This window comes from Cervus canadensis, chromosome 9, assembly GCF_019320065.1.
Source record: "Cervus canadensis isolate Bull #8, Minnesota chromosome 9, ASM1932006v1, whole genome shotgun sequence".
Classification (NCBI taxonomy): Eukaryota; Metazoa; Chordata; class Mammalia; order Artiodactyla; family Cervidae; genus Cervus; species Cervus canadensis.
In genome coordinates, this window is record NC_057394.1 from 69,874,356 (window position 1) to 69,886,215 (window position 11,860).

At 41.2% G+C, this 11,860-nt stretch overlaps 1 protein-coding gene across 1 annotated transcript in view; it reads left to right on the forward strand.

Annotated features, from left to right (window-relative positions):
- LOC122447290 (phosphatidylinositol 3,4,5-trisphosphate 3-phosphatase TPTE2-like) overlaps window positions 1–11,523 on the forward strand; it is a 60,332-nt gene extending 48,809 nt beyond the window's left edge. Inside the window, exons 18-19 of the mRNA XM_043477799.1 lie at window positions 9,292–9,362; window positions 11,388–11,523. Of these exons, the coding sequence (XP_043333734.1) occupies window positions 9,292–9,362; window positions 11,388–11,490 (174 nt within the window). The 3' untranslated portion in view covers window positions 11,491–11,523. The remainder of the gene's footprint in view (window positions 1–9,291; window positions 9,363–11,387) is intronic.
- Window positions 11,524–11,860: the final 337 nt, after the last annotated feature.

Genomic DNA, 11,860 nt, shown 5'->3' on the forward strand with positions numbered 1-11,860 from the left:
TCTGTAAAGAAAACAATTCTAGAGTCTGGCAGGAAGGAAGGAGAAGCAATCTGATTGAGACCTGCACCCTTGGTGGGAGACCCAGAAGAAGAGGGGGCTGGTGTCATGGGCTTGGGGGTTCTCTCGGAGGAGTGAGGGACTTGAGCTGCACCCCAGCTCTGTGGTCTGACACCAGAAATATAGGTCCCCTTGGCTGGTTGGGGTGTTGTTTTTTTTTAAATATTTTATTTTTATTAGTGGTTTTATTGATTTGCAATTTACCATTCTATGCAAAATTCAGTATTAACTTAGTTATCTTTAGTCATTACCTGGGGATCAGTTTTTAAAAAAAACTATTAAATTCTATTAAAGCAATGCTAATGATATTCTGTCAGCTTCAAATTGACTGACTCACCACATCATTACACAGTCATCCTACATCTGCAGTCTGTTTGTGGAATGGTATAGCTTGAAAATAAATCACTGTGGTCTCTGGAATTGAAAATGTTAGTAGAAAGGTAACTCACATACCAGAACACAAATGGTGCTGGAATGCGTAGATGCATCTAATTCTACATTAGCTAAGTGTCAGTCACACTTTTGTATCCTCTTAGCAGGTCTGAACGGAGAAGGCAATGGCACCCCACTCCAGTACTCTTGCCTGGAAAATCCCATGGACGGAGGAGCCTGGTAGGCTGCAGTCCATAGGGTCGCTAGGAGTCGAACACGACTGAGCGACTTCACTTTCACTTTTCACTTTCATGCATTAGAGAAAGAAATGGCAACCCACTCCAGTGTTCTTGCCTGGAGAATCCCAGTGACGGTGGAGCCTGGTGGGCTGCTGTCTATGGGGTCGCACAGAGTCAGACACGACTGAAGCGACTTAGCAGCAGCAGCAGCAGGTCTGAAAGCCAGTGGGGCTGAGGGGAGGCTGTGAAACACCGAGACCCCCGTTCTTAAAGAGCAAAGTGGTGGCTAATATGCCATCCCAACCGAGGCAGCAGCCTGAAAACTGTGACCGGGGGAGAAGGCAACCTTGGCCGGTACTCTGTTGCTGCCCACATTTAGGAGGAGCAAAGCTACTCCAGGACAGTGACTGACATTGCTGGTGAGAGAGAAGCCAGCCCAGAAGTGAGGCACCAACCTCTCTAGCCCAACCCAGCCTTTCACCAGGGAAAAAAGGTAAAACCAGCATGGAATTGTGGCCCCAAGCCCTTGGGGCACTAGTGGTAAAGAACTAGCAGTAAGGAACTCCTCCAGTGTAGGAGGCATAAGAGACGTGGCTTCGATCCCTGGGTTGGGAAGATCCCCTGGAGAAGGGAAGCAACTCACTCCAGTATTCTGGCCTGGAGAATCCCATGGACAGAGGAGCCTGGCCGATTACAGTCCATGGAGTCACAAGGAGTCAGACACGACTGAAGCGACTTAGTATGAATGCACACAAGCCCTTGAGCCCCTGATGTGTCCCGAACCAAGGCGAAGACTGCCATCTCACTCATTCACACACATACAGGGTCACGCCTGGCTCTGGCTGTAGCCCCTCCATCTCCAGCCCCACCTCCCACCAAGGTGGTGACAGCCAGAGCAACTCAGGGGGAGATGGGACCCACGCTCGCTTCAGGTCCAGCTGTCCCACCAAAGCCACTGGGCACACCTAGACTGGGTAGGGATGCTTCCACACAAGGACACGCCTTCAAGACCAGGATAGGTAACTGATTCACCTGATTTCATAGAGACAGAGCAAGTTAAACACAATGAGGAGGTAGAGGAGTATCAAATGAAAGAACAAGGGGAAAAAAATCCTGTAAAAACTCTAAAGAATAATCTTCCTTTGAGATTATGATCAAAACAGAGAGAGAGTGGGGAGACTGTCAGGAAAAAGTGACAGATGGTATCTTCTCCAGGTTTGTATCTTCTCCAGGGCTTTTAAGCTATTTTACAACTCTAAGTACATAATGAGAAATGCTGGGCTGGAGGAAGCACAAGCTGGAATCAATATTGCCAGAAGAAATATCAATAACCTCAGATATGCAGATGGCACACCACCCTTGTGGCAGAAAGTGAAGAAGAACTAAAGAGCCTCTTGATGAAAGTGAAAGAGAAGAGTGGAAAAGTTGGCTTAAATCTCAACATTCAGAAAACTAAGATCATGGCATCTGGTCCCATCACTTCATGGCAAATAGATGGGGAAACAGTGGCTGACTTTATTTTTCTGGCCTCCAAAATCACTGCAGATGGTGACTGAAGCCATGAAATTAAAAGACGCTTACTCCTTGGAAGGAAAGTTATGACCAACCTAGACAGCATATTGAAAAGCAGAGACATTACTTTGTCAACAAAGGTCCGTCTAGTCAAGGCTATGGTTTTTCCAGTGGTCATGTATGGATATGAGAGTTGGACTATAAAGAAAGCTGAGCGCCAAAGAATTGATGCTTTTGAACTGTGGAGTTGGAAAAGACTCTTGAGAGTCCCTTGGACTGCAAGGAGATCCAACCAGTCCATCGTAAAGGAGATCAGTCCTGGGTGTTCATTGGAAGGACTGATGTTGAAGCTGAAACTCCAATACTTTGGCCACCTGATGCGAAGAGCTGACTCATTGGAAAAGACCCTGATGCTGGGAAAGGTTGAGGGCAGGAGGAGAAGGGGGACGGCAGAGGATGAGATGGTTGGATGGCATCACCGACTCAATGGACATGGGTTTGGGTGGACTCCGGGAGTTGGTGATGGACAGGGAGGCCTGGCGTGCTGTGGTTCACGGGGTCGCAGAGTCGGACATGACTGAGCAACTGAACTGAACTGAAGTCATAGAAAACTGATGATAATGCAAATTATTTGGGGCATAGAAATGCAAATTAGATGTGTCTAGTAGAATGCAATTGCTTGTTGACCTGTTTTGTATCTATTTGTAAATTAATTTCATCATTCCTTATCTGCCCATGAATGCAGTACTTTGAACCAGCTACAACATTTGACTTTTTTTTTTTTAATAAGTTAAATAAGATTTTTGACGTGTTAAAAAAGTGCAAGTACAGGACAGTGCTATGGTATGCAACAATTTCTGTACAACTATATATATATATATTTATGTTTGTATGTATGATGCTTAGTTGCTCAGTCATGTCCAACTCATTGTGATACTCTGGACTGTAGCCCACCAGGCTCCTCTAAGGGATTTTTCAGGCAAGAATCCTTGAGTGGGTTGTCCTTTTCCTCCTCTCGGGGATCTTCCCAACACAGGGATCAAATCCACATCTCCTGCATCTCCTGCATTGGATTCTTTAACGCGTTGAGCCATCAGGGAAGCCCTGTTTGTATGTATATACACATATAAAACATATAAAACTTGGAGAAAATATATTTGATTATACATACATAAAAATAGAAACTAAAAAAAAAAGAAACTAAATAATAGGGGTTATCTATTGGGGCTGGCAAAATAAACAGGTGGGGGATAGGTGAAATGGAGACTTTTCATCTTCTTTATATTTTATTTTTAAATCATGTGATATACTTACAGTATTTTAAAACTTTTTAATGTGTGGGAATTCAAGCTCATAAAACAATGCCCTTGTCGCTTGATAAATATCTTAACGTTTAGCTCTGCATTTCCTGAATTCTAATTAATATTAGTCGAAACAAGTTCTGCAACTGGATATGACAGAGAGAATTGAGGCAAAGCCATGACTCCTAATGACAAATGAATAATTCAGTGTTAGTGAGAACAAAATTAAATGAACATAAAACAATATGTAATCAAAAATGATAAATGACTTTGTTAGAATATTTGTTTTAGTTCTATACCTTTGGTTATGTGCATATTTAAGTGAAATATGCAGGGTTGAAACAAAAGCAAGAAAAATTAATTGGAGGCTTGAGAAACAAACTCTGAGGAAATACTAAAATAAGTGGGTCAATTAAATTGGAAAAAAAATAGTGGGGCAAAAAACCATTTGTCTGTAAATATATACTGAACACAGCAGGAATGTTTGGATATAGCTATCCTGTGTTTTGCATAAACTGGAGTTAAATTAAGGCAAGAGGAATTTTAGTTTATTATTAAGAAACATGATGATTGGAAGTCTGAAGAAAGCTATACATCAATAAGAAAGGTTTCAAGTCCCCTTCCCTAATTTTTTTTTTTTTTTTGCTAGATAGGTGAGCAGTAAGATTCTAAGTCTTAGAAGCTGAACTGTGTCCTTTTTGTTTTTTGGGTTTTTTTCCCTTTAGCCTTTTAAGCTCTGCCTTAGGGGACAGAATTGCATTGAAGCTTTGTCTTTCAGAGACAAAATCCAGGCAAGATCCAAATGATTCAATATTAATGCATTGTTAGCTGGATTCATTTTTTTCTCTTTCTAATCCATATTGTTGATTTTTAGACATTCTGATCTTTGCTCTAACCGGTCTAAATTTTTAATTTCATTCAGGTGTTGGAAAAGGCAATGGACATGATCTAAAAGTACAAATAATAATGCAACGAAAGACTGTCTTTTTCTGTTCTACTTCCAAAAACTGTAGGGTAAGAGAAAGCACGTGAACTGAAAAGTCTGGTGTTTGTTTTAAATCTCAAATCAGCACATTGACCTCCCCAAACCATTTATCACCACAGGGAAAGGCCATGTTGCTTTCTGGCTACCATTCTACTTGCTGTCCTTGGGTTTGGATGTGAGTCAAGAGTTAAACTGATTGTTCAAAATTGTTTTCAGGGTGTTTTCCAGAATATACTTTTGGTTCAGAGTGGTGCTTTGCCCTTCACTTTTCCAGATGCTAAGCATGTTCTCAGAAACCTATCAGAGTTTTAAATTCATGCCTCTTGTCACTTTTAGCCATGTCCTGTTCTTCTTGGTAGTTGTATTATATGGCACTGATTCTGAAATTTCAACGCCCATGAAAATCACCTGCTTCCATGTCTTGGCAATTGTCAATAAGGCTGCTATGAACATTGGGGTGCATGTATCTTTTTTAATTAATGGTTTTTCTCCAGGTATATACCAAGAAGTGGATTGCTGCATCATAGTTTTATATTTTTGGTTTTTTGAGAACCTTCCATACTGTTTGCACAGTGGCTGCATCAATTTACTTTTCCACCAACAGTGTTTGAAGTTTCACTTTTCTCCACGTCCTCACCAACATTTGTTATTTGTCTTCTTTTTTTTAAAATTTTTTTTGTTATTTGTCTTCTTGATGATAGACATTCTGATGGGTTTGAGATGATAGCTCATTGTGGTTTTAGTTTGCATTTATCTGGTGGTTAACAATGTTGAGCATCTTTTCATGTGCCTGTTGGCCATCTAGATGTCTGCTGGAAAAATGTCTATTCAGGTCTTCTGCTCACTTTTTAATTAGGTTGCTTATTTTGTTTTTGTTTAATGTTGCAGGAACTGTTTATATATTTTGGATATTAACCCTTTATCAGTCAAATCCTTTGCAAATATTTTCTCCGTTTTGGCTGTCTCCATATTGTCGATAGTGTGCTTTGCTGTGCAAGAGCATGTATGTTTAATTAGGTCCCATTCATTTCTTTTTGCTTGTTTCCTTTCATTTAAGAGGCAGATCCAAGGAATCCAAAGAATTATTGCCACAATTTACATCAAAGAGTGTTCAGCCTGTGTTTTCCTCTAGGAGTTTTATAGTATCAGGTCTTACATTTAGATTTTAATCCATTTTGAGTTTATTTTTGTACAGGGTGTTAGAAAATGTTCTTTTACATATAGCTGCTCTACTGTCTTTGTTTTAAAGTCTATTTTGTCTGATGTAAGTATTGCTACTTTCAGTGATTATATTTAGCTCTGATCGGCTCTTTTTGATATCTCTCTGTTGAAGTTCTTCCTGTGTTCATTCTTCTTCCAAGTCTGAGTTTCTTTATGGGCATGGCTTTGATACTTTATCAGGTTGATTGCTCATGTCCATTTTGTTGGTTCTTTTTCTGAGGTCTTGTCTTTTTCTCTCATTTGGGACATATTCCCATCTCCTCATTTTCCCTGACTCTGGGTTTGTTTCTCTGTATTAGTTGGATCACCGACATCTGGTTTTGAAGAAGTGGCCTTAGGTAGAAGGTTTCCTAGGGGACCCAGAAGAGCAATCCCGGCTCGTCACCGGAGCGAGGGATGTTTTTCGTGTGGGCTGCATGTGCCCACCTGTCGCGTGGCACCACTGTTGCTGCAGACTCACGAGCGGATGGCGCTGGTCCCCACGCCAGCTGCCTCTGAGGCCTGCCCACGCCTGCTGCAGGCTCACTGGTGGGCAGGGCGGGCTTCAGTGCGGCTGGCTTGGCGCCCTGCCACAACAGTTGCAGATGTAGTTGTGATGAGCTTGGTCCCCTAGGGTGGGAGATGCTTTGGAGGACTGCCAGCTGGGGTGAGCACATGGGGCGGGGCAGGTCTGCAAGAGAACACCGGGGCAGGGCGCATGCTGCCAGCCAGGTAGATGGCAGACGTTTGAAATGGCACCCACCATGCTGGGCCAGCTAGGCGGAGGGGGAATATTTTACACGATGCCTGGCAGCACTTTGTTCTCCAGAGGAAGCTTCTGCGCCTGTGGCACTCACCCTGAAGTTCATACATGTACTCACATACGGCCAGGGCACCTTTTGAGGAACAGCCTCTGCAATGGGGCTCTTAGTGAGGGAGTTTGTGCACGGGCCGTTTAACACATTACCGACTGGGGGATTTCTGCAGATAACTAATGCCTGTGGCAGGTGACCTGTCATGTAAGTGAATACTGAAACGTCTCTGATCAATAACATCTAGGTAGCAGAAGATGTATTAATACGTCTCTGGTCAGAAGAGCAGGAGTTTCATTTCCCACCGCCCTCCTGCTCTCCTGGATATAAGCCCTGCTGGTTTTTGGAACCTGATGTTCTGGGGGCTCGTCTTCCCCAGAGCTGGGGTGCCTGATGAAAGGGGCTCGAACCCCTCCTCTCCAGTGGGAGAACTTCCGCGTTGGTGAGCCCCCTCCCGCGTGTGGGTAGTAGTCACGCTGGGCGTACGGGTCTGCTAAGACCACCCATCTCTGCCCTCCTGTCTCAGTGTGGTTTTCTCTTCATATCTGGAGTCGTAGCAGAGCTGTCCTGCTATCTTCAGGTCATTCACAGAGTCGTCCCATAGATAGTTGTAGTTTTGCTGTGTCCGTGGGGGCCGGTGAGCTGGGCACCCTCCTACTCCACCATCATGATCCTGCCTCTGTGCCCCTCTTCACTAACACACATCCTTCCGTGCCCAGCTCGGCGTCTGCCTCCTCAGGGAAGCGCTCTCATCCTTCACCTCCATTAACCTCCCTGCAGCCCACAGCGGCACCCTCAGTCTTTATCATCCAGCTTGACACGTGATTACCTGCCATTCTGCTATTGTCCCTTGCATGCTTAACTCCCTGAAGCATCATCAGAGTCTGCACCTCCTCTTGTACTTTTTTTCACAGGACCGAGCACAGACCTTTCCCACTGTGGGTTCCATCCTCACCCAAGGGTGTATCAGGAACAAAGAAATAGTATCGCATCAAAGTCGTTCATTCCAGAAACTTGGCCTATCCTTGGTTGTTCCATCCAGCTGTCTGCTACAGACAAGGCCAATAATCCCATCAGCAAATACATTTTTTATAAAATGTGATCCATTAGGCATTGCTCTTTGAATGTGCCCACTAGCTTTAAAATTGAACTTCTAATGTCTTCTCAACATACGAAAATCAGATGATAGACATTCAACAGTAATGTTAACTTGGTTGAAGTCTAATGGAAAACTTTTCAACAGTGCTGCACCATAACCTTCAACCACACTGGCCTATTAAAAATGTAAACAGTAGTATTGCAACTTTAAAGATTCATATTTATACATGTAGTCACTGAACTATGAGACCAAGAGAACTTGATTAAATATTAGAAGCTGCAATAAGTGAACATGAACTTCACTGTTGTCTCATTATCAGGTTGATAATTCTGAATTCTATGTGTTCATCCAGATATTTCATGATGCTGAAACAGACAGAGTAATAATCTTGCTCTCTAACTGCCCACCTCTGTGTGATGAGGTAAAAGTGAAATTTTTCTCTTCTTCGGTGAGTAATCAAGAAACAACCTATGCTATTCATCTCATCTAGTCTTGTGAATGATTCTGACTTGGGATTTCCTTGACTATAGTTCCTAATAAGCGAGATGACAGGCGATGTCAACCCCAAGTCAGGGAGGGGAAGAAAACAAGTCAGATTACTATAAAGAATTTTTTAAAATAAGAAAACATGTAAGGAAACCTTTTTTGCTTGCTTGTTTTCTAAATTCTATACAATTTGCATGTGTTCATTTTTGAGCAAGAGAGAAATACAAAAACAAGGATGTTAAAAACAAAACAATGTATGTCTTACTACATAGCAGTGATCATATTTTTGCTTTATATCTTTAAAACACATTTCTCCCCATAACTTACAAAATACTTTGAGGAAGGTTTTGCTTTCCTCATAATTGATGTATAATCCATTTAAAATAGTATATTTAATCCAATATTTATGAAATATAATGTCTGCCACTGTCATTACATTATCATGAGGGCATAATTATGTTGACCAGTTAGCAAATGTCTGATTATTCTGTATATAGTAAACTTCTAGGCCTCAATTGCTAGTTCACTTTCCTATAACATCATCAACCAGAACTGCCGACAGACAACTGTGTTGCTCAATTTAAAGCTTATTTCCTTCATGCCCCGCTTGCTCCCTGTTGGGGGAGAACTTACTAAGTTTGAAGTGGTAAATGTGTTGAAGCAAGTGACCTGGAAAGTTCCCCTCGAGTAATGGAGCCAGTCTGAGTTCTCTTAATCAGTGGTCTCTAAGCAGAAGCGCTAGTGTGGGAATGTTGGTTTTGTCTGGCCTTTGTGATTTTCAGGCCCATGAATTGAAAGTCCTTTTGGAAATTTTAGCTATTTCTATCACCATTATTGACAGTGGTTAACTATCTAATGTAGCTGGTTCTTTGTAAAAATGGGTGATACACGGGGGCAGAAATCAGCATAATCCTTAGTAGATTCTGTTTAGCACTATCCAAACCAGATTAAAGTACCAGTGTCTAAATTTATAAATATCTATCATAGAATACATTTCCTTGAAAATTTTGCCAGAAACAGCAAGAGAAAGGAATGGTAATCTCTTAAAGTCTTCTCCTTGGTGTCTTGAGTATAATGTTGACTAGAAGTGCTGCATTTTAATAACTACAACTATTTGATGAACACACAAATGAGTAAAGGAAGGAATTTTAATCCCTTTGGAATGACTGTTTTTCACAGTTACATGGATACCAAGAACTAATAGTTGTTTTAAACCATGTCTTTTTAGGCTCTTCCTAAATACTACGACAACTGTGCATTCTTCTTCTGGTTCCATATGTCTTTTATACAAAATAACAGGTATGGCCATGGTATAATCCAGTAGAAACAGCTTAGTCTCCAATGACTACATAAGGGGTAACGACAAGCCTTTATTTTAAAGTTACTTTGCTTGGCTGTGTTGGGTCTTAATTGTGGCACACAAGCTTAGTTGCCACCTATGGGACTGCTCCGTAGCATGTGGGATCTTTGTTCCCCGACCAGAGATCGAACCTGCATTTTAAGGCAGATTCTTAACCACCAGGCCACCAGGGAAGTCCCTGACGAGTCTTTTGCTAATTACTCAAACCCAATTTATAGATACCAAAAGTTCTTTTGAGTCCCTGTTTTTACTGCCTTATTTACTGTGATCTGGTTCTTTAAAAAATATGGCTATTCTTGAGATCCACTGTTGCATTATCCTCAAGATCCATGCCGTAGGACTGTGTTATAAAATATCCTATAACCAGATCTTGACTGGTAACAAGTCCTTCCCATGAAAGTTCAATATGAATCTGTTTAGCACCTCAAATATGGCAGGTCCTCAGTACATGCTGATTTACTGATGACCAGCCAGCATCATATTCTACACCACAGTAAGGCATCACCCAGGGAGGCTTCGGCTAGTTTGAAAGCTGGCTGACATACTTCTATTTTACATTTCTATATTTAGGGCTGAAGTTATAAGCCACAGTAAGTACTGATGAAGACAGCTTAAAAAAATTACGAATAGTCTCCCATAAAAAATGTTCTAATAACTAAATTGGATAATCTATTGATTTGAAGATTATGGCAAAGAACCTCTATCATATCTGAACCTCATTCCTACATCTAGAAGTTCCCCACTTCTCATGTCCTATGGTGCTGAAAGTTTGAGATTGGCCTCACCATCCCATCCCATCCAAGGAAAAACAATATTCAAAAAATTGTACAGGAGTTTTGAAGAAGTGGTTGTGATTATATAGGCCTGAGTTGACAGTTCTCCTGACATACAACTCTAGCCTTTACTTCAAATGTGGATGCCCTCCCATCCCACCTCAAGTTCCAGGAAGGCAACAATACACCTACAATTCACACACACACTTAGTGGATTTCGATAGAATGAACTTTAGATGTGACGGAACTTTACCAGATTTTTTTCCCCTTGGATGTGCTTGTGATCAGTTGTGTCCAACTTTTTGCAACCCCATGGACTGTATAACCCCATCAGGCTCCTCTCTCCATGGAATTCTCTAGGTATGAATACTGGAGTGGGTTGCCATTCCCTTCTCCAGGGAATCTTCCCAACCCAGGGATCGAAGTGTCTTTTAAATTATGAAGTGGGCATTTTGGATGAATTAAGTCTCGTAAGACAAACAGCTTCACCCAGTAGTATGAAATTTAAATGTTAAATTTTCTGGCTGGCCAAGTCTCCTGCACTGGCCGGCAGATTCTTTACTACTGAGCCACCAGGGAAGCACTCCCCCGCCACCCCCCGCCCCAATGTTTACAGATGGAAAACTCTGACTCATGAGCAAAATCCCTCAAAATTGACATCTGGGTGGAACTTCATTTGGTGCTACTTCTCCAAAGCAGTTCTTGCTGAAGGACACTTTTTTCCTTTAAAACACCATGGTTGTATTAGAGAGGCAACAAGTTCCATCACTTTTCTCCTCGCTTTTATAGAGTTCCTCAGGATTTAACACTTAGATTTCCATACTACTGGGTGAAGCTGTTTGTATTACGAGACTTAATTCATCCAAAATGCCCACTTCATAATTTAAAAGACACTTGTTTATACTGGGTTTTAATACACATCCAGTCTGATTTGTCACAGAGCAATTCATTAAATACAGATGTTAATTCCAAAGGCTATATTAAAAGAATGAGTGACACATTGTTACTCGATGTTATTATATTTTTGTCTCTTAATAGAGAGTTGAGCTTAGAAAGCCAACTAGATGCAAAGGAGCTGAGACTGATGGTGGCCAGCAAGCGGGGCTTTAAATCAAGGGTGCCCTACAGCATGGCTTTTCTGTTAGCCCGAAAATAAAATGTAAAAAAAAAAATTTTTGTTTTCTATTCTAGGCTTTATCTATCAAGAAGTGAATTGGATAATCCCCATAAAATAAAAGCATGGAAAACTTACAGTCCAGAGTTTGCAGTCGAGGTATATTTTGATGACATTTAAGTTGTTCCTGGTATCTGATTAAGTATAGTTCCCCTTCTAGGCTAGAATCATGTTCTTCCCAATCCTTGCTACATATTTATAGCTTTTAAACCTATGTTCTTGCTGATATGCTTATATTTATATACATGTACATATGTTCTTGAGAAATCTATTAAATATATACAAAGGAGAATGTCAATGGCAGTTATTTTTTTTTGGAAGGACTATACATCACACAGAGTTTTCATCTGAATTAAGTTTGAAACAGGACATGGAACATTAGTTATCACTTTTAAGAACTTACAAATAAAACTTTCCCACCAAAATAAGATTTAGAGACTACAGTTTCCCCTAATACTGTGGGTTTGTTTCATTTACTTATATATTTCTG